This window comes from Lithobates pipiens, unplaced genomic scaffold (genome assembly GCF_037356315.1).
Source record: "Lithobates pipiens isolate NorthernLeopardFrog02 unplaced genomic scaffold, aLitPip1_a1.2 Scaffold_10, whole genome shotgun sequence".
NCBI classification, from domain to species: Eukaryota; Metazoa; Chordata; class Amphibia; order Anura; family Ranidae; genus Lithobates; species Lithobates pipiens.
Window position 1 is genome coordinate 53,133,285 of NW_027507686.1, and position 23,303 is coordinate 53,156,587.

Genomic DNA, 23,303 nt, shown 5'->3' on the forward strand with positions numbered 1-23,303 from the left:
TTTTGCTGCTGCTTGCCCTTCCCCTCTTTCCTATAGAGGAAAACTGATAGGAAGTGGTAGACAAGGACTGAAATTAGACTCCCATCAAATGTTTCAGCCCCACAAAATCCAATTGTGTCCTCCTTTGCAACACCCTTCCCAGCTGCCAATATTTTTACTAAGTTTGCATTGCACCCATGCTTTGTTTAATTGATGGCAAGGACAGCTTTCCAAAGAAATGTGTGTGGGGCTGAAAATATGTTACTGTGGTGCTGTGCAAGCAAATACAACAAACTACAAACGATCAGATATTTCTTTCCACCTGCCGAAAATTGAGAAATCAAGTTGTTGAGCCACCGACCACCGAACATGTACAAACCTGTTGTTAACCAAAGGGGGGAGGGGATGCTGCCGCCGACCGCCGAAAATGAGAGATCAAGTTGTTGAGCGTGGGCCGAACATGTAAAAACCTGTTGAAAAGCATGGCTTACCTGAACCTGAGCCATGTCACTGCCAACGTCACTTTCTTGAGTGATGTCAAAAGCAATGCCCATGTTAACACATGGTGCAAGTCTATGCACTCGCCTGGCCAGTCCATCGCATCGGAAGCTGTGGCGCGATCGACTGCAGCACAGAGCATTTTTTTTGGGGCAAATGAATCTCCACATCTGCAATCTCATGAACAGATGTGGCGCTTACCATATTGTAAAATAAAAGTGGTCAGCCTTCGCGCCGCTAAGTGGTAATAAGTGACTAAAGTGGAACAAAATCCAAAATCAGATATAATGAAACACAGATGCTGTGAAAAAGAGCCTGAGTGATATAAAGTGCAAATGCTAACTAAAAAATGCAGCAGGACAAAATAGTGAGCACAAACTATCAAATAATGAATATAAAGGGGTGGGTCCTGCGCAAATCGTGCCACTCAAATAAAATACACAAATTCAAAATAATATAAATATGTGCATACATACAATGCCGTGAAAAAAATATAGTCCAAAAAACAGCACGCATAAAAATATATAAAAAATATATAAAAAAATGTAAAAAAGGTTTAATGATAGAACAATAATAAAATGTCCGCTACTCAAGGCTCCCAGAACTCTCACCTTCTGGGAGCCTTGGGGATCCATGAAGAAGTCACATGACGTAACGCATAGGGATTGGCCAGAGGACGAACCGGAAGTAGAGTAAGGCGGGAGGAAGTTGTCATTATACCCTCTTCCTGATTGTGCTTGTTTTTGCAATTAAAATGTGAGAGTCTTTACTGCTTTTTAATAAATCTACCTACCGTTTTTTAAACTACTACACTATGGAAGTCTCCTGTTTCTCTCTCTCCCCCTCCTCTCTCTTATTTTGAGCCATACACAGTGAAATAGAAGTGAAGATCCATTTCACCTATTCTGGAAGCTGGGACTGGCCCTCTAGTGGCGGAATTGTATCATTGCATCCCTCCTTTGGATTTCCTGATGGCTATTATTTATTATTTATGAATGAAATAAGAGAATCCTGGAGTTTGTTTGATTTGCTTATTCACTTCGTTTAAAGGTGAGAGTTCTGGGAGCCTTGAGTAGCTTACCATATTGTACTGCTCCTGGTGCCAGGACAGAAGCTTTATAATAATAAACACGTGTGTGGGGCAACAGCAAATAGTGCTAAAGGAGGTCTCAAGTTTTATGTCTGCACACGGCCCCCTACAGTCTGAATGCACCACTGATATGCATGGAACCTGCTTTCCATTACAGACAATAGATCAAATATTAAGCTGGGTTCCCACTTAAGCGATTTGGATGTGGCTTTCTCTGCATCCAATTGGCATCACAGCAGACTGTGACCGGCTCTCAATAGAGCAGGTTCACACATCTGTGGGGCGGCTGTGGAGTGGATTGCACAGGGGTCCTGTGTGTCTTTGGCTTCCTTTCAGGTCAGAATTCAGGCAAATTCAGGCCTGATTCATCCCAGAAATGGAGAACAGGGTTGCACCGGACCCCTGCTGTGATCCGCATCCGAATTAAGTGTGAACCCAGCCTCAAACATGACATTGATGCCCTTGGTGATCTCTACTAAGTGGCTAGCTGGCTAACTGACATGTTGGTTGAACAGACACAGCGAAAATATAAAACTTGTAAAAGTAAACATGTTGGTATAAACAATATTGCTTGTAATGTTTGGCAAGAAATGTACATTGTTTGTATTTCCAACTCTAAAAAGGTTAATGTATAATTGTCTACAGGGGAAGCATGGACAGGGAAAGCATGGAGATGGATTCCGACGTATTTCAATGTTTATCCTTGAGCTTTGTTAGGCTCTATTCACACTAATGTGCTTTTGATGCATTTAGCATTTTGCAGAAATTCAGGGAAATTTTTTAACATGGGTTCATATGGAATGTGTTCACATCAATGCATTTTTGCACCTCTGCGTTTTTGGAAAGGGTTTTTTCTGCAAAATGCCGCGTTTTGCATCTAATAGACTTCAATGGACCCACATCCAAGTACCGCGTTTTTACAGCGACTTTGTGCCGGGAAGCGTCCTTAACAACCAATGAGTCATCAGCTGTCAGCGGGCTTTTTGAATAAAAAAAATAAAAAAATCAGGAAATAAAACAGTGTGGGGCCCCTCCCCCAGGTCCATACTAGGTCCCACACCATAATAAAAAAAATGGCGTGGGGCCATGGGCGTCCGCAGGTAGGGCAAGGGGGAGCGAGTGAACCCCCCTGGAATCAGCAAGGGTCTGCGTAGCTGTGGCTGTGCTGGCTCTCTGGGTTTGGAGTCGGCTCCACAGCTGCTGCAGATCAGTGTCACTGAACTTACAGAGCTCTTTACTGCCACCTCTGGCTGCTTCTTGTATGTGCGCCCCTCGTGTGCACCTTGCTGCCTGTTGTATTTTAACAAGGACATGTGGAAACAGGACTTGGGAGAAGGAAGTTCACCTTATAAGTGGGGGCTGTGAGTACAAGTGAAGGGAGGAGGCTGTTTGTGAACGGGGGGGAGGGGGGGCAAAGCAGTGTGTGTGCTTACAGATGTGTATGTGGGGACCTGACATATACAGATGAGGGGGGCAGCTGAGTGCATACAGGTATGATCAGTGGGGTGCCAGATATAGGAAAGATCATATTGTCTGTCCTGTATGCAGCTATATACACCCGTCTTCCTTCCTGTGTTCCTCCTTTATCACTGACTGCAGATATACAGCTGTATACAGAACAGATGATGTATATCTGCAGTCAGTGATGTCTGCGGGTGGTGACGTCAAAAGGGGGCGGGCCTCTGGATGACGTAATCCAATGGCCATGCCCCCATCGTTATCTAAGAAATCCTTGACATAGGTGCGGACAGATCAGCGGGACGCAGCATCGGAGGAGGGTCGGTGGCGGCAGAGGATGAAGAACCCCGGACTAAGAAGACAGAAGAAAGAAGTAGAGAAGAAACAGGAGAAGCTCGGAAGATGACGATGCGGGAGAAGATGCAGGAAGACCAGAGGAAGAAGCAGAGAAGAAGATAATTTTAATAAAAGACTTGTCAAAAACGTTCTACTGTATTTTTTCACACTTTTTTTTTTGTGAATGGGTAGGGGTGTATTGTACCCCATACTCATTCACATAGGGGGGGCTGGGATCTGGGGGACCCCTTATTAAAGGGGGCTTCCAGATTCCGATAAGCCCCCCACCTGCAGCCCCCCGACAACCACCGGGCAAGGGTTGTCGGGAAGAGGCCATTGTCCCCATCAACATGTGGGCAAGGTGCTTTGGGATGGGGGGCGCAGATCCCCTCCTGCTCCAAAGCACCCATCCCCCCATGTTGAGGGAATGCGGCCTGGTATGGTTCAGGAGGAGGGCCGCTACCTACTGGGCTTCATGCTCGGGTAAGGGTCTGGTATGGATTTTGGGGGGGACCCCATGCCTTTTTTTTTTTTTTTGGCACGTGGGCCTGGTATGGACATGGGGGGGGGGGGGGGCATGCTGTTTTTTTTTTTCACAATATTTTTTTTTAGCCAGCAATTCTTTTTTTTTACATTCAGTGGGGAAGTGATAGCTGATGACTAATCGGTTGTTAAAGACGTGGTGGACGGCTTCCTGGCCCGCTCCTCAGCAACCAACTATATACAGTGTAAAAAAACGAAAAAAATGCAAATCGCTGCAAAATCGCATGTCCAAAACCGTGGCAAGCACTGCATATAACATTTTTCCTAATAAAAAGTATTCTTGGAAATAGTACATTATCTACAATGGTATTCTCCATCATTATGAATGCATGCACAATGAAAAGTGCCAACCTGTAATTTTTCTTTCCTCCCCAACAGCATAACAAAAAGCACTTAGCTACCTGCCATGGCCGATACCGCTGCTTCATTCCTTCCTCTAGTTTTTAAATTCTCAGTCTTAAAATATGCCTTTTTACTATACTGATACTATATTGCTTGAAGTATTATTAATAATACACCTTGCTTCCTCTGGTAAGATAGATTTTTTGAGATACCTGGTGCAGAAAAGTTTCCATTGAGAGCAGTTTCTTCTTCATCTTCTGGTTCTACTTTCTTAAGAACTAGTGCAAAAAATGCAGCGAATCCCAGAACCTAAAACATAATAAATGCAAGCTGTTAAGAATCAGACTGGATTATTTTTCGCTTGGTTTTAACAAGAAGAGAAAAAACAGCTGTCCCTCCCTTAAAGGGGTTGTAAAGCTTTGGTTTTTATTTTCTAAATAGGTTTCTTTAAGCTAGTGCATTGTTGGTTCACTTACCTTTTCCTTCGATTTCCCTTCTAAATGTTTTTTTTCTTTGTCTGAATTTCTCACTTCCTGTTTCTCCTCAGCAAACTTCACACCATCATCCGAGCGGTGTTTAGTCAGCCAGAACAGCTTACTGAAAAGCTGACTGAGGAGGAACAGGAAGTGAGAAATTCAGACAAAGAAAAAAAAACATTTAGAAGGGAAATTGAAGGAAAAGGTAAGTAAACCAACAATGCACTAGCTTAAAGGATCCTATTTAGAAAATAAAAAAGGAACCTTTGCAACCTCTTTAAAGCCTTTGGAAAATTGCACCTTATTTATTAATATAAGCTTCCAAATATGTAATATTTGTTAGCAATGAAGCTCTAACCACCAGGGAACCAAGCTGGTTTCAGCAGCTGGAAGTAAATTATTTCTTATAATGTGCAGTAGGCACTACATTGACATCTTACGTTGACATCAATCAATACTCATGTCAATGTGCATATATATGGTTGCATGGACTGATTGCACATAATACACATGGCTATGCTTGCTTCTGTTAAAGTGTCCACCTTTTAGTGACAGCTATGGTTATGACAACTAATCTAGAAAATAGTAACACTGGTTTTCGGGGTGTAAATGCACGCTGATCATCTGATAACGTGGTCTTTACCAAACACTGCTTTGTCATTAAATCCAGTATCCTCAGTCATTACCTTCCTGTTTGTGCCATCCCCTTTTTAAAGGCATTACTCAAATGTCCCTCTCCCCCTCTAGGTCATGTCTCAGTATTATCAGTATTATTTTTTTATTTTACTTTGTTGCTTTAGGCCTGATTCACACCTATGCATTTTTAGTGCTTTTTGCATTTTGCAGATTTGCACTACAGTCCATTTAACATGGTTTCCTATGGAACACGTTCTGTAGTGCAAATCTGCAAAATGCAAAAAACACTAAAAATGCATAGGTGTGAATCAGGCCTTAGTGGGGCACAGAGTAGTACCTTCATCAGGCTTGTAATATTCTTGCAGGGGAAGCTGCTGATAGCTCCGTTTCTCCAACATCTCCCAAGATTCAAATCCCTACACACAGGGTTTGATTTACTAAAGGCAAATCAGGGCTGGTGCAAGGATTTTTGACACCCTAGGCGAAACCTCATTTTACTGCCCTCATTTTCTCCATCCCTGACCCCACCCCCTTTGCCCTGTCATTGCGACAGAAGGTGCCACTATATAGGAGGCATCGGCTCTGCTTCCTCTAGCGTTGGCTCCAGTGCTGCACTGCACCTCTAATTACACTACGTTTTGGACTGAGTTAGTTGCATGCCGCAGCCTGGGAAGCATGCAGACACGGAGGGAAACCAGCAGCTGCCTAGTTTGCCTAGTGGTAGCACCAGCCCTGGGGCAAATAGACTGTGCACTTTGCAGTTGCTCCAGAGTTTAGTAAGTGAGACTGCTGACATCCATCATCCAATCATGTGCAAGAAAAAATAATGTTTTTTAATTTTATTGCATGTGATTGGGTATTCTTTGCATAGGGAATCTTTACCTCATTTACTAAGCGCTGGAGCAACTATTTGCCTTTAGTAAATCAACCGCACAGTGCGTATGCAGACTCTTAGGAGTCACGACAGCAGCATTTTTTTTGCTGAGAGACAATATCAATATATGCACGTTGACAGTGGCAGTTGGTGCTCAATACTTTGGGGGTGGGGAGGCAAACCAACGCCCTCCCCTCCGCACAGGAGACGAAAGGAAAGACAGTGATCACCACCTCGCCCACCCCCACTAGAGACAGACGGGGATGTGGCGATCAGAGGCCTCCTTTCCCTTAGTCCTGGGATGACACTCTGATCTCCCCTCCTCCTCCCTCCAAGCTGGGGAGTGCTGGATGTGGCTGAAGAGGGAGCCCAAGTCCCAGCTGAAGAGGACCGCCAGTTAAGCTGCTCCCTGACTCTTCCAAGCTACTGGGCAGTTGCTTCTCCTCCCGGCCAAACAGGAAGTGGGTCCTGAGACTCCCTGGCCAATCTTGCCTCAGAACCAGCTTCCAAATTGGCCGTGAGGAGAATCAGGAAGACAAGACTTTGACTGATTGACTTTTACTTTATTAGCTTTTGAATCACAGAGCCAGCAAAGTAAAATTTACAGATCTGTATGCCTGTTTTTGGTTAGTGACACTGACTGTATACAAGCCATTAGATCAACCTGGTATACAGGCAACTGTCAGCTTTAAAAAAAAAAAAGAGGTCAGTGATGGCAATGCTTAGCTAGGCAATAGCAAGCTGAATATTTCTTGGTACTGGTTTCCTTTAAATTATACATTTAATCATTTATAAAATATATAAATAAAAAAATAAACTGCACTGTGAAAGTATGGCACTAAATACGTAATGTGTTATATTAGGATGAAAAAGTGACAGAGAGATAGTAAAGAGAGAACAGAGACACTTTTACTGTTAATACACCAGTCATAAAGATCACATTGTTCGAAATACTATATCTCTTTGAAACTAACCTTTAAAGGTTGTGTAATAAAGAGGCTTTCAAAGAATGAGATTGCCATTGAGATCAGCCACTTGATGGAACTGTCCTTCCCATAATGCAGACCATACAACATTGTGAAGAAGCCTGATACGCCACTGGTCGCTGCCACCAGGAACCAACCGATGAATACAAACCACCAAGGCAGTCCCTTGGCTGAGTTCTTCTTTTTATCCTCAGAGAGACTGGCGGTGGACGAGCACCTACAGAATGATGATACAACACAGGTAAGTCAGTACACAAAGCATTTGGTAGAAGCAGCCATTCTACTCTGTGTGTTTCCGGACTACAAATGAGATCTTCTCTGCCCCGATCCCGATTGTCATGCACTTCCTATAACCTGTATAGAAGAATTACAGCGGGCAACAGAAGCTTGGGAGTACATATGGCCAGTACAGTAAAACTGGTAAATGGCTTATCAAATCAGATATGGCACCTTTGATTGCTCAATGTTTTACTCCTTCGACTCCTATTTAAGGTATAACTAAAGGTAAAACTTAAATTTTTTATTTTGGACAGAGTGGAAAGGGATTAGAAAGCTTGTCGGGTCTAAATTTGTCTTGTATACCATTATCACAAATTGTGAAAGTTAAAGAAAATCCCAAATTATGAGTTGTCGCCAGAACAGGAATAGAGGGAAATCTTCTAATGTGGACACAGTTCTGGTGACCGTGCTGATAACCAGGGATTTCCTTGCTTTGGAGGTATTTCCTCTTACTCCCTGTTTTGGCTATGAGACAGGAAGTGAAGGGGAACTTCTCCAAGGGGATACAGATCGCAAAAAACAACTTGACAGGGGTTATAACCCTTCCTTTACACTATCCAAAATGAGAAAAAAAAAAGATTTGCCTTTTAGTTCAATGCAAAGCAATACGACCTGTCAAAATCAACAAGTCAGTTTAAATTTGGCGTGGCCTCCAATTGCCTTGTTAGACTTTTGGTGAGTGGTCGGGAGGGGGTGGTAATTAGGAAGGAGCTGCTTGAAGTGTGGGTCGAATATAAGTTCATCTCGAACATCGGGTGTACGCCGAAGAACAAACATTATGGGGCATTCGCGGCAAATTCAAGCCGCAGAACGCTCCATAATGCACTGCGAGATTGCATTGCTGTATGATGATTGGCCAAAGCATGCACCTAACCTGCATGCTTTGGCCAATCCCAGCACCCACTGCTAAGAGAGCCATAATTGGCCAAAGGAAGGGTGTCTTTGGCCAATCGTGGCTCGGGGGGACTAAGTCCACACCCCACACTATATAAGGCTGCCTACATGGCGGCCCTGTGTAGTGTTGTTGGTGTGGACTGAGAGATAGCTTGATTTAGATTAAGAAGGCAGGTTATTCAGTTGCAGTGTATTTGATTTATATATCTATAGATATATATCTATAGCTATATATAGATATATATCTATAGCTATATATAGATATATATCTATAGCTATATATAGATATACATCTATAGCTATATATATATATATGTATATATATATATATCTGTCTTTTTATATATATATATATATATATATATATATATATATATTCTGCATTTAGCATAGACTATAAATTCAGTGTTTAATCTATATTCAGTCAGTGCAGGAAGTGTATTAATTATTAATATATATATATATACACACACACACACACACACTCTGCATTCAGTGTAGCCTAGTAGCTATATCTACAGTGCATTCCGTGGTGTACTGTTTCTAATAAACTTCAGGCGGTGTACACAGTATCTAATACAGTGTGTACAGTTTCTACTACACTTCTGGTGGTGTACACAGTATACAATACAGTGCAGCTGTAGTAAAGCTGTTAATACAGTGCAGGTGGTGTACACAGTATCTAATACAGTGTGTACAGTGTCTACTACACTTCTGGTGGTGTACACAGTATAAAATATAATGCAGCCATAGTACAGATGCTAATACAGTGCAGGCGGTGTACACAGTATCTACTACAAAGCCTATTCTTTGACATAAGCTCTAATCAGGTGCTTCAAAAAAAACAACCCCTCCTCCCCCATTGGCTTAACAGGGGCATGTAATTACAATTTTTTATATAATATTTCAATGCAGGGCCCGTTCCTGTGCCCAACAAGAGTATCTGTGAGGGGTTACAGTGTTGTGGCACCACCACCACCACCCAAGGCCCAATTTTTTTAGCCATGTTTAACAGGGGCATGTAATTAAAATTCTTGATATAATATTTAATAGCAAGGCCGGTTTCTGCGCCCCATAAGTGTAACTGTGAGGGCTTACAGTGTTGTGACACCACCACCATCAAAGGATCAATTTTTCTGCCCCTGTTTAACAGGGGCATGTAATTCCAAATCTTAATATAATATTTCACAGCAGGGCCCGTTCCTGCGCCCCCAACAAGCTTAATTGTGAGGGCTTACAGTGTTCTGGTACCACCACCACCAAATGCCCAATTTTTCTGCCCCTTTTTAACTGGTTCCCGACCAGCGCACGCCGATGAACGTCGGCAGAATGGCACGGGCAGGCATATTGGCGTATAGGTACTGGTCGGGACTCCCGTGAGTCTGGTCGCGGGTCCAGCAGACTCGATCGCCGTGGGCATACCCACGATCGTCTCACGGGGTGGCTGAATGGAGAGATGCCATTGTAAACAGCATCTCACTGTTCTGCCTAGCAACTAGTGACGCTAATCTCTGCTCCATGTGATTGGAGCAGAGATCAGTGTTCACTAAATGAAAGCCCAGCCCCCAACAGTTAGTAACACACCCCTAGGAACACTTAACCCCTACACTGCCACCCACTGGTTAACCCCTTCACTGCCAGTGTCATTTACCCAGGAATCACTGCATTTATATAGCAGTGATTGCTGTATAAATGACAATGGTCCCAAAAATGTGTCAAAAATGTCCGATGTGTCCGCCATAATGTTGCAGTTACAATAAAAATCGCTGATCGCCACCATTACTAGTAAAAAAAAAATTATTAATAAAAATGCCATAAAACTATCCCCTATTTTGTAAACGCTATAACTTTTGCGCAAACCAATCAATAATCACTTATCGCGATTTTTTTTAACAAAAATATGTAGAAGAATACGTATCGGCCTAAACTGAGGGAAAAAAATTTTTTTAGATATTTTTGGGGGATATTTATTATAACAAAAAGTAAAAAATAATGCGTTTTTTTCAAAATTGTCGCTCTATTTTTGTTTATAGCGCAAAAAATAAAAACCGCAGGGGTGATCAAATACCACCAAAAGAAATCTCTATTTGTGGGAAAAAAAGAACATCAATTTTGTTTGGGAGCCACGTCGCACGACAGCGCAATTGTCAGTTAAAGCGATGCAGTGCCGAATCGCAAAGTGCCGAAGTGGTTAACAGGGGCATGTAATTCCAAATCTTGATATAATATTTCACAGCAGGTTCCCGTTCCTGCACCCAACAAGATTAACTGTGTGAGCTTACAGTGTTCTGGTACCACCACCAACACCACCAAAGGCTGAATTTTTCTGCCCGTTTAACAGGGGTATGTAATTACAATTTTTGATATAGTATTTCATAGCAGGGCCCGTTCCTGCGCTCACCAAGAGTAACTGTGAGGGCTTTCAGTGTTCCGGTATCACTAACACCTAAGGCCCAATTTCTTGCAGAGTATATAGGTCGTATAGTATATATACTGCTGTTCAGAGTATATAGTGCCTGGGGGACCCCCACGCCATTTTAAAAAAAATTGGTTGCGGGGTACCTCTTAATATCCATACCAGACCCAAAGGGCCTGGTAATGGACTGCGGGGGGTCCCATGCTGTTTTTTTCAATGATTTTCACCTATATTGCTGGGACCCGTCAATAAATTACAGCCACGAGTAGGTTTACATTTTTTTCCTTTAAAAATTGAATTTTGCTGCATCACTTTAAAGGCCTACTATAGACACCCCCCCCCCCGGGCACGATATTTAAAGGAATATTTAATTTTTATTGTTTCACTTTAAGCATTATTAAAACCACTTCTCCCGGTTCCTAAAATGTTTTTTGCATTGATACATGTCCCCTGGGGCAGGACCCGGGTCCCCACACACTTTTTATGGCAATAACTTGCATATAAGCCTTTAAAATTAGCACTTTTGTTTTTTCACATTCGTGTCTCATAGACCTTAAAAGTGTTCACTTGTTCAACAAATTTTTTGCCTGTTCACATGTTCTGCTGCGAACCGAACTAGGGGTGTTTGGCTTAACCTCAGTGGTAATAAGGTAATAACACAGCTGAGCCACCTGTTTCTACCACATGTGTGAATGAGGCCTTCCTCTGCTGAAATTCTGTTGCAAATAGTCACAACACTTTTGGTAAAGTCTTATGCCCCGTACACACGATCGGACTTTCCGACAACATTTCGTAGGATGTTGGCTCCAACTTGTCTTGCATACACATGGTCACACAAATGTCGGCCAACAATTATGAACGTAGTGACGTACAATACGTACGTGATATCTCCATTATGAACACTAGTTTTACAAGACCGAGCGCTTCTGGCTCGTACTTGATTCTGAGCATGCGTGGACTTTTGTCCGACGGACTTGTGCACACAAGATCGGAAAGTCCGACAACAAACATTTGTTTCCAGAAAATTTGAGAACCCGCTAGCCAACATTTGTTGGTGGAAAGTCCGACAACAAATGTGCGATGGAGCATACACACAGTCGGACTTTCCCCCAACAAGTTCCCATCCAACATTTGTTGTCGGAAAATCCGATCGTGTGTATGGGGCATAACGCTTTACAGTTACTCTTGAACTTTCCTCTACCAGACTGAGGACATGTTCCCATGTGCTTGATTAAAGTTTACTCCATAAAGCTTTTCTGTAAATAGTATCATAAAGCATCTTCTATATCTTATAAATCAACTGAAATAAATTACTGGCTTACTGTGACTTACATGTCACTAACAGAACCAGATGCATAGAGCTGATTCTCCAAAATGTCCTTCATATGCTGGACTTGTGACACAGCTTGGATGTAACTTTGAGAGTTTTGGAATTGATGAGGTCCTAGAAGTTCCAGCCTCCTCTCCACATGCTGCAGTTGTAGATAGAGATAGCGGTTCTGTTCTCCACGAGGCATCTTCTCACACAGTCCTTTCACTGGAGTGGGACTCCTTATGTCTTCTGAAAATAAAATAAAAGGGCAAAACCAGAGTTGTATGACTGTGCTAAAAGGCACTTATATCATTTAGTGGTGCATTTAAAGTGGATATTGTATCACACTATAAAGTATATCTATTTAGTAAATGTTCATGCTTTATATAAAATGCTTAGAAAAAAAAAACAGCATTGGAGAAAATTTTTGTGATGTCTTGTGAATTCAGGGACCATAAGTCAACAGAAGTCAAGTGTGTACACCGGAAGTCAGAGTGTAACAGGGGCAGCCCATCCATTAAGGGTGCACAGGCGGCACCCCCCCCCATCCATGTGTCTAGCCCCCATGTAGGACGCCGGATGCATGGATTCCAATGAGGGGTTTGTATTTTTGAAGCACCTGATTAGAGCCAAAGGCTCTAATAGGCTTAAAAATAGGGCGGGCTTGGGGTGCAAGCACTGCAAACCATGCCCCCCCCCCCCCCAGGTGTGTTACAATAGCAAAGGAATATTCGCTATTGTAACACTGATCCTCCTCCTGGCCCATCACGAAGTGGGTCTTGAGACCCGTCACCCGATTGGCTGAAAAGGCAGGCGATCCTATTGGATGCCTAGGAGGAGGGGAGGAGACACACAGCGGAAGCTGCCATAACGGAGGGGAGGATACAGGAGCCCACCGCCTGTCACCCGCCACCTGCTACCTGCCACCTAGATGGGGTAAGTGCCGGACCGACTGGCAGACAAACCAGTGGGCAGATGGGTGGCGTTTGAGGTGCCACCGGCCACTCAGGGCGACTGGTTGTTTGCCGCCCCCCCCCAAAAAAAACAAAACAAAACACCAGCAGACACTGGAGTGTAATGTAATGTAGTAACCTTTTCTTATTTCTTCTAATTTTTATATTTTTTACAAGCATTTTTACACGGAGGGGTGGGAGTCTATTAGATAGCATTATATTGCATTCTGAATAAATGTCTGCCCTAATGCTGTAAGGCTCGATTCACATGTATCCAACCGCGGTTTAAGTGCGGTTTTGTTCACCAGTTCAGAAGCAATTCAGGTGTGAATTTTTACTTGAAATCGCACCAATACAGGACTCTTTAAAAATGGTCTGTGGCCAGCCCGGACATATAGAAAGCCAGTTCAGTTTAAATGACATATTCCAAAAAGCATCCAATTTGAATATATGTGAACCAAGCCTAAAGGAGGACAGTATGAAAGGTGCACACATTTGGCTTGATTAAACTCTATTAAAAGTTTGCTTCATGTAGTTTACCTGCAAAACAGTCCATTCCTAATCCAAAAACAAACCTAGGTAAACAGCTTTACATATTTATCAATGAATCTTGTGTTGCCTACAATTCTGCTTTTTACCCACCATAATTAAACGTAGATCTTTACAACTAGCTTCCATATCTTGCTCCTTTGTGGCATATTATTAATAAGAGTCAGAACTTTAGTAAGTCCTCAAAAATGGACCTAGTCATAATATCTGACTAAATTTTGATGAGCTTGAAGACCATATGCAAGGATCCCAAGTAAGGGGCTATACTTCTACTGCTGATATTTCTAGGCTCTTCTTTATCTGGGAGATGTTTTGCTCTGCTGCTTCCACTGTCAAAATTTTGTTTTTCCTTTTCAAAAATTTTTCAAAATTTGTGGAACTCATTCTCTAATTTTTATTGTTAAACCTGTAATGCTTTCTCACGTTTTTTTTGCAATGTATCAAAAACAGTCTAGGAGGCATTGTAATATACCCCCAAGGCTTCAAGTAAAACAAACTTTGCATCTACAAAATATACAAAGTTTAAGAGGTGTTCTAGTCAAAAAAGGACATTTTTGAAACGTAATAAAGCAGTTTTTCCTACTATTTTCCATCTAAAATTGACCCCATAAGAAGCTAAAAGGGCAAATGTTCTTAATATTCCACTTCCTCAAACTTAATCTATCTAAAACCGAGTCCTTAATATTTCCTCCCCCACGCGCCCCTTCGCCTGACTTATCTGTCAAGATCAATGGCACATCTATCAGTCCGTCCCCACATGCCAGGGTGCTAGGGGTAACCTTAGACTCCGAACTGTCCTTTCAGGCCCACATACAAGCCCTGTCCAAATCACGCCGCCTTAGCCTCCGCAACATTTCCAGAATACGCCCCTTTTTAACTAATGACACCACCAAGCTTCTAATTCATTCCCTGGTCATCTCTCGCCTCGACTACTGCAACTCCCTCCTCATTGGATTACCTTTACATAGACTATCCTCTCTTCAGTCCATAATGAATGCCGCTGCCAGACTCATCCACCTTACCAGCCATTCAGTGTCCTCCACAACTCTCTCTGCCAATCCCTCCACTGGCTTCCACTCACCCAACAAATAAAATTCAAAGTACTAACACTAATTTACAAAGCCATCCATAACTCTGCCCCTAGTTACATCACTAACCTAGTCCCAAAATACCAACCAAGCCACTCTCTTCGGTCATCCCAAGACCTCCTGCTCTCTAGCTCCCTTGTCACCACCTCCCAGGCTCGCCTCCAGGATCTCTCCAGAGCTTCTCCCATCCTTTGGAACTCCCTACCCCAATCTGTCCGACTGTCCCCTAATCTATCCATCTTTAGACGATCCCTGAAAAAAGAAGCCTATCCTGCTTCTAACTAACACTGTTTTACTTCCATCAGCTCACACCCCCCCCCCCCCCCCCACAGCTATTACCTTTTGTATCAATTGACCCTTCCTTTTTAGATTGTAAGCTCTAATGAGCAGGGCCCTCTGACTCCTCTTGTACCAAATTGTAATGTAACTTTAATGTCTGCCCTCATGTTGTAAAGCGCTGAGCAAACTGTTGGCGCTATATAAAACCTGTATAATAATATTAATGCCATGTAAGGTCAGGCAAATGTTAGTGGAGCAATTCAGCTGTTTCTCAGTTCTACTGCAAAAAAAGATAATGTTTCACATCTTGCAGATGTAGAATATAGGTTATGATGTATTATGTGGAAATATCCTCACAGTAACTCTAGCCAGGGCCATCTTTAAAGCAGGGAAAAAGGGGCATCTGCCCTGGGCCCCACAACAATGATTCATTGTTGTGGGGCCCAAAGCAGTTGCCTCATACTTGCCAACTATCCCAGTTCAAATTCCCTTGTCCCTTGAAGTTTTAGTCCCATGCTGTGTCCCAATATCTCAGCATGAAGCTGTTACTAATGCTGCTCAGCTCTGCCTATTGTTGTGTACAGATGACTCACCTGCAGACCCTGTGTTTACATGTAAATAACCTGCATTGATATGTAAATAGTGGCGGCATTCATGTTTAAATAGCCGCAGAATGGCTGCATTGATATGTAATTAGAGTCGGCATTCATATGTATATCATGCCCCCTGAGGTCATATCCACCATCACTTCGGCTGAATGCTGCCCACTGGGGAGGTAAAGGGGCATGCTTGAAAGTCCTGCCTACAACTGTGATCATTAAGCCTAACAATGGTCAGTGTAAATCTAATCAGTACATTGGGACTTGGTGTACACTCTTTTCATTCACACTAGTGGCCAGTGTGAATGTCCCCCTTACATTGGTGGACAGTGTAAATCCCTCCTTACATTAGTGCTTCCTGTAAATGCGCCTATTACATTAGTGGTCAGTGTAAATCCAGATTACATTAGTGATTAGTGTAAATCCCTGTTACATTAGTGGTGAATGTGAAATAAAGTTACATTGGAGTTTTCTGTCTATTGATGGGTCCCCTCACCTCCCCAGTCCATGATGTGCAGGCAGTGAGGCGATGATGTGCTGTAACCTTTAACAACCAATCACTGAGCAGTAATGATTGTATGGGGGGGGGGGGGGCGCAAGACAATGTTTGCCCAGGGTACAATCAATATTAAAGACGGCCCTGACTCTAGTGTTACATTTTACCTTAGTAACTCTAATGCCCTGTACACACGGTCGGACATTCCGACAATAAAATCCATCGCATTTTTTCTGGCGGATTTTGGCCGAAACTTGTTTTGCATACACACGGTCGCACAAAGTTGTCAGAAAATCCAATTGTTCTCAACGAGGTGAAGTCAAACACGTACGTCGGGACTATAAATGGGCCAGTAGCCAATAGCTTTTGTTTCTTAGTTTATTCTGAGCATGCGGGCACTTTGTCTGTTGGAATTGGACAATAAAATTCATTGCATTTTTTCCGGCGGATTTTGGCTGAAACTTATGTTGCATACACACGGTCGCACAAAGTTGTCAGAAAATCCGATTGTTCTGAACAAGGTGACGTCAAACATGTACGTCGGGACTATAAATGGGCCAGTAGCCAATAGCTTTAGTTTTTTAGTTTATTCTGAGCATGCAGGCACTTTGTCCGTCGGAATTGTCTACACACGTTCGGAATTTATGCGATCGGATTTTGTTGTCGGAAAATTTTAGATCCTGCTCACAAACTTTGTGCATCGGAAAGTCTGACAGAAAAAGTCCGATAGAGCCCACACACGATCGGACAACATAATCCGATCTGACTTTTTCCATCGGAACTTCCGACCGTGTGTATGGGGCATTACTCATACATTTTCAGCAAGGAAAAGGGTTAACACCTTCCCTGTTGCCTTATTTTTTCAGAATATCTGACCAAGGAAAATAGAATGGATGGACTGAAGGCAATACAATTGGTCCTTGATGTATATTTTAATTTATACTGCTTGTCACAGCTTCATTCCCTAAATAACATATAAAGCCAAACACTATACTGATATATTCATATTGTTTAAAAACAACCTGATTGGTTACTTAAAGTGGTGTTGCCACCAAAAAATGAAAAGCTGCTTAAAATTCATAAAAAAAAGAAAAAAAAAATAATTGGCAAAAAAAAAATTTTTTACTCACCTCTAAATACCGGTTGCTAGGGGGTCCCTCGTAGTCTGCCTTCTTCATTGCCCGGGCTGGTGACATCACTTCCCCTTGCGCCGCACATTCACCTGGGACCTGTCACGTGTCCCAGGTGACTGTACGGCGTATCACGGCGCCCTGCGCCGCTCGCGCATGCGCAGTGGGTGCCCGGCTGTGAAGCCACAGCCGGGTGCCCACAGTATGCATGACGGCTCCGTGAACAGAGCGGGGAACGAGAGGGGGGGCTTCGTTCCCCCGCATCGCTGGACCCTGGGGCAGGTAAGTGTCCGATTATTAAAAGCCAGCAGCCGCAGTATTTGTAGCTGCTGACTTTTAATTTTTTTTTTAAGGGGTACCCCACTTTAACTTTAATACATTTATTGTTGTAATTATATTTTTCCCCATTAAACAGGCCTCCAAACTTCTGGGGGTGGATAACAAAACTGCTCCCGGGGCTGTAGCCGTAGGTGTCATCTCCACTTATCTATGTAGACTATGGAAGCAGGACAGGTTATCAGAAAGCCTGTTACACCTGTAAGCCTTAATGTTGACTTCAAGCCACACAGACCCCTTGATAGACAAGGGGGATGGTATTTTAAGGTCCCCAGACCCTTCTCGAAATTCAATGATGACCAATAAAATACAGTCTGGGGGTTGATATATGCAGCACTGTCCTTCCTTCTCCAGCTCCAGACACATTTCAGACGTAATGCGCTATGTGGTTTAGAGTGCAGAATAAAATATAAGATAATTGTAAGAGTTTTCTCTTCTAAATGAAAGTTGCGGTCAGCTAAACCAAATAAATGGTCCAATACCATGGAGATCATTTTAACTGAAGCTAGACTTTAGGCTACACACTGACACACATACACACAAGGTACAGTGCAGTCATCATCCATATGCAAATCCATTGTACTCAGACATCCAGTCATGCTTATATGTCCAGTTCTAGGTCAGGCAAAATGGCAACATACCGTTCAAGTCTACAGAGCCCAAACTGAGGTTCAGGGACCTCTCCTTCTTTTTACTATCATCATAAAATTCCTGGGTAACTCTATTTTGCTTGAGGATGATGTCTTCAACCAGAGACAGAAGTCTATTGATATCAGCTGAATTCCCAAAGTTCATTTCTGGCAATGGAGCCTTCTGGGCTTTAAACAAAGAGTTGGCAATTCTCCTGATGTCCTGTTTGTAAAGGAATAGAGGAATAGAACTCACTGTAATTAAAATATACTTGTAAATTGATATTGTTATACAATATTCACTGAAAGTGTGAAAAGTAAAATGTATTCCTATTTCATCCCTTATTAACCCTTAGTTAACTATAACCAGCTCCTTCTTTCCCTTCTCACCTCAGCTATTATTTTTCTGTTGATTTCTATTTATTTTTGTAACCATTCATATTTACATTTTTATAGTTTTAATTACTTTTATTTGTAATTTTTTCAGTATTGCAAAACCAATGTGCAATATAAAGAAAATGCTTTTTTTCACTTGCAAATGCTCACATGTACCATAAACCTCATTCTTTTTGTCTATAGATTGCATAGAATTTTTATTTATTTTTTTACAGACAATAATGCCCAAAAGTATGCATTGTTTGTCATAATTAAATTGATGTACTGTGTGTATTTCTCCATTATCTTAAATTTTGACAAAAATTATAAACAGGTCCATAACGGAAGTGGAAAAATTGCTTTGGTCCATAAGAGATATACACTTACAATACCTAAAGCGGTTAATGAAAACTTTTTGACACCCCAATACCTACCTTGCATCATAATATTGACTGTAACATCATAATAGCAATATGGTAGGGAAATATAATAACTGTTATGTGTAAGCCCTTGTACACACGGTCAGAGATTCCGACGGAATGTTTCCTATCGGACCGTTTTGTCGGATATTCCGACTGTGTGTGGTCTGCATCGGACTGTTTCTGTCGGAATATCCGACGGACCAAGTTTTCCAACTTGCCGGTAAAATTTTCCGACAAAATGCTCCTATCGTACATACTCCGATCATGTGTAGCCTACTCCGACGGACAAAGTGCCACGCATGCTCAGATCAAATTCCTAGACCAAAGCTATTGGCTACTAGCCTGAATGTAGTCCTGTCGTAACGAAATAACGTCATCACGTTATGTACAATCGGATTTTCCAACAACTTAGTCCGACCGTGTGTATGCAACATCACTTCCGGACCTCTTCCGGAATTAATCCATCGGAGTATTTGGTTGTCGGAATCTTCGACAGTGTGTACAAGGGCTAAGAGATTCAATGCTATATAAAAAATATTTTATTAAACATTCCTGTACTTACGTCTCTTAGAAATATAGTATAGTGAGCATAAGTTTGACTTGTAATACATATCACTTTGTAGATTGACTAATGGCAGAGATTTGTAACCTTTTAAATTTGAAATTGTGGAATACAATTTTACTTTGTGTAATGTTCATACCTTTAAAACAGCCTCTGTAGTGAGAGTGGAGCTGGAGACAAGTGGTGAGGATGAAGACCCCATGGCAGTATCAGAAGTACAGTCTTTTTCTTTCTTTTCGGATTCCTTTGTCTGTTTAGGTCGTATGTGTCTGAAGATCTGAACAATTAGGAGATTGATGGGGAACATCAGCAGGGAGCTCTCAAATCCGATCATGACCTCCTGCCAGGTGAACTCAATCTTACCTTTAATTATAGAATATAACATCACATTGTAAGGCTCTATTCACACTAATGTGTTTTTTGATGGATTTTGCAGAAATGCAGGGAAATTTTTTAACATGGGTTCCTATGGAACATGTTCACATCATTGCATTTTTGTGCCTGTGTGTTTTTGGAAAGGGTCGACGACTTTTTCCCCGCATAATATAGCATTTTTTAATTTATTTTTTTACACTGTATATAGCTGGTTGCTAAGGAGGTGGCCGGGAAGCCGACCGCCGCATCCTTAACAACCGATGAGTCAACAGCTGTCAGCGGGCTTCCCCGCTGAATGTAAAAAAAAAAAGAATGGCCGGCTAAAAAAAAAAAATTTGTGAAAAAAAACAGCATGGGTTCCCGCTTCAGGTCCATACCAGGCCCTTGGGTCTAGTATGGATTTGGAGGGGACCCCTCATGTCAAAATAAAAAAATGGCATGCGGGTCCCCCCCCAAAATCCATACCAGACCCTTATCCAAGCATGCAGCCCAGCAGGCTAGGAAAGGGAGGGGACGAGTGAGCCCCCCCCGAACCATACCAGGCCACATGCCGTCAACATGGGGGGGGTGGGTGCTTTGGGGCGGGGGGTCTCTGCGCCCCCCACCCCAAAGCACTTTGCCTCATGTTGATGGGGACAAGGGCCTCTTCCCGGCAACCCTTGCCTAGTGGTTGTCAGGGTCTTCGGGTGGGGCTTATTGGAATCTGTAAGCCCTTTTTAACAAAGAGGCCCTCAGATCCCAGCCTCCCCCCCATGTGAATGAGTATGGGGTACATTTTATGCTTGCTTGAGTTTATTTAAGATAAGGTCTTATGCACAGTCACTTTATATTTTATCATTCTTCTTTGATTACCCAAATCCATCTTCTGCTCAGCTGGGTCAGTGGGTACCCCCCAAAATATTATGCTGGTTAGCATGGTGCACAGCAGCAGGGAGAAGCAGCAAGACACTCTTTGCACCCTGGTGAAAGGGCTTCTGGGAGAGCGATTGAAAACAGAGTACCAGATATGGCCATCACGGAACCCTTTAGATGTTTTCATGAAGAACAGATTGCTGTAACAAGACGAGAGAGAATTATCATAGCACACATGTATCTGACATATCAACAACATAATGAATGTTTAATTGAATAGAATGTGAACTCAGGTTTGTTGTATATGATAATGAAGTATAATTTACACTGTTGCTTCTGCTTGCGTATTAGGTGAAATAATGGAGCTACCTGAATTGTTTCATATCCTCTTCTGTGGCCACACTGAACACTTTATCCAACACACAGTCGCCAACCTCAACAGAAAGCCAGGAGTTACAGAGGAAATACCACTTTCTGTCCATTTCTAAGTCATGTACCAAGACCCTGTTCACATACCTGTAAAGGAAGAATCACTAGATGAGGACAGGAACTGGTAGTACGACATTTCATTCTTGAAAAGGAAAGATGATGCATTCTGATACCAGTACCATCAAGGATTTTTTTTTTTTCTGAGCACACTCCACACAGATGCCTTCCCCTAACGCATTTTACTCTAACAGGCTTAAAGCATAACTCCAGACATAATAATTTAAACATGAAAAGCCCATTAAAGATAAAGTAACAAACCCATATTTTGCTGCAATATTAAAATTCAATCCAGAGATTTCTCCCAAATTGTTTTGGGTGTTCTCAGTCTGATAGCCAGCATCAATCAACCCAGAGGTCACCTTGGACATGGTCCAGCCTATGACTGGACAGTAAAAGAATTGGAGAAGCAGTACAATGATGAGATCATCTCCCTGTCACTCTGATCTCTCCTTCTATCAGCATTCTTCCTGTCTGCACATCAACGGATTTGACTGCTTGTGTTGTATTTTCCCCCTGCTCTCCTGCAAGAAGCTGATGCCAGTTAAAATGATGGTTTTCACACTACTTGCATTTAAAAAATAAATTTAGTGATGCATCAATGATTACATAGCTGCATTAATTTGTGTTTCTTTATTTGCCAAGAGCTCAACTTTAATCACTACATTAGAGGGAGGAGTCTTTGCAGGATGTGCAGAGAGAGCTCTTCATTAGAAGGAGGAGCCTTTTGTGGGATGTGCAGAGAAAAATAGAAATAAAAGACTTTGGTGAGACCAGTATCGGGTTGTGGCACCTTCCATCCAATAATGGATGACGGAATGCAAAAATACATTTTTTGTTACATTTTCCTTGCATCTGAGTGTTATTTATCGAGTGAAGCTTTACTAAGAAAAAAGAGTGCACCTGCACTTGCAAAGTGCACAGTCCCCTGTCCTTTAATAAATCCACCCCAGTAAGTGTTTTTAATCCTTGCTTATTTTAATTAAATTTATCAGTGAGCACTATCCCAGTTTCTTGTCTTTCATATACAGTATATGGTGCATGGTGTTAATGTATATCTGAGAGCTGGATTACAGGTGAGTGCTGAGGCGGTTCTCTATTTTACCTTAAGGACTGACCCTCTTTTTGGACATTTGTTGTTTACATGTTAAAATCATTTTACATTTTTTGCTCGAAAAATTACTTAGAATCCCCCCAAACATTATATTTTCTTTCCAGACACCCTAGAGAATAAAATGGTGCTTGTTGCAATACTTTATGTCACACTGTATTTGCGCAGTGGACTTACAAGCGCAATTTTTTGGGGAAAAAATACACTTTTTTTACTTAAAAAAATAAGACAACAGTAAAGTTAGCCCAATTTTTTTTATAATTTTATAAAATTTATAATTTTATAAAAAAATATTTTTTATATTGTGAAAGATAATGTTACGCTGAGTAAATTGATACCCAACATGTCATGCTTCAAAATTGCGCCTGCTTGTGGAATGGCAACAAACATTTACCCTAAAAATCTCCATAGGCGATGTTTAAAAAATTCTACAGGTTGCATATTTTGAGTTACAGAGGAGGTCTAGGGCTAGAATTATTGTTGTTGCTCTAACAATCGTGGCAATACCTCACATGTGTGATTTGAACACTGTTTTCATATACGGGCTCCTCTTACATATGCGTTCGCTTCTGTGTGCGAGCTCGACGGGATGGGGCGTTTTAAATTTTGTATTTTTTTTTCTTATTTTACTTTTTATTTTTTATTTTTACACAGTGCTTTTAAAAAAAAAATTTGGGGGGGGGTCACATTTATTCCTATTACAAGGAATGTAAACATCCCTTGTAATATAAAAAAAAGCATCACAGGACCTCTTAAATGTTAGGTCTGTGGCCAAAAAAGACCTCAGATCCCACATTTACACTTAAAAAATAAATAAAAAATATTAAATGTCATTTTTTTATTTTATTTTTTGCAAAAAAAAATTCTCCTTTAAGACGATTGAGCGGAAGCAACGTTTGACAACGCTTCTGCCATTCAATGTTATGGAGCGGAGCGGGGGGC

The 23,303-nt window shown here is 41.9% G+C and overlaps 1 protein-coding gene and 1 long non-coding RNA gene across 2 annotated transcripts in view; one reads left to right on the forward strand and one right to left on the reverse strand.

Moving 5' to 3' along the window:
* The window catches only part of LOC143930573 (uncharacterized), a 56,989-nt gene extending 34,735 nt beyond the window's left edge, over positions 1–22,254 (forward strand). Inside the window, exons 2-3 of the long non-coding RNA XR_013262798.1 lie at positions 19,688–19,884; positions 21,116–22,254. This is a non-coding gene — a long non-coding RNA (uncharacterized LOC143930573). The remainder of the gene's footprint in view (positions 1–19,687; positions 19,885–21,115) is intronic.
* The window catches only part of LOC143930570 (polycystin-1-like protein 2), a 189,505-nt gene that overhangs the window by 71,281 nt on the left and 94,921 nt on the right, over positions 1–23,303 (reverse strand). Inside the window, exons 27-33 of the mRNA XM_077455002.1 lie at positions 21,134–21,280; positions 20,765–20,964; positions 19,677–19,900; positions 18,191–18,401; positions 12,140–12,368; positions 7,207–7,435; positions 4,459–4,555 (exon numbers count right to left, since the gene is read on the reverse strand). Of these exons, the coding sequence (XP_077311128.1) occupies positions 4,459–4,555; positions 7,207–7,435; positions 12,140–12,368; positions 18,191–18,401; positions 19,677–19,900; positions 20,765–20,964; positions 21,134–21,280 (1,337 nt within the window). The remainder of the gene's footprint in view (positions 1–4,458; positions 4,556–7,206; positions 7,436–12,139; positions 12,369–18,190; positions 18,402–19,676; positions 19,901–20,764; positions 20,965–21,133; positions 21,281–23,303) is intronic.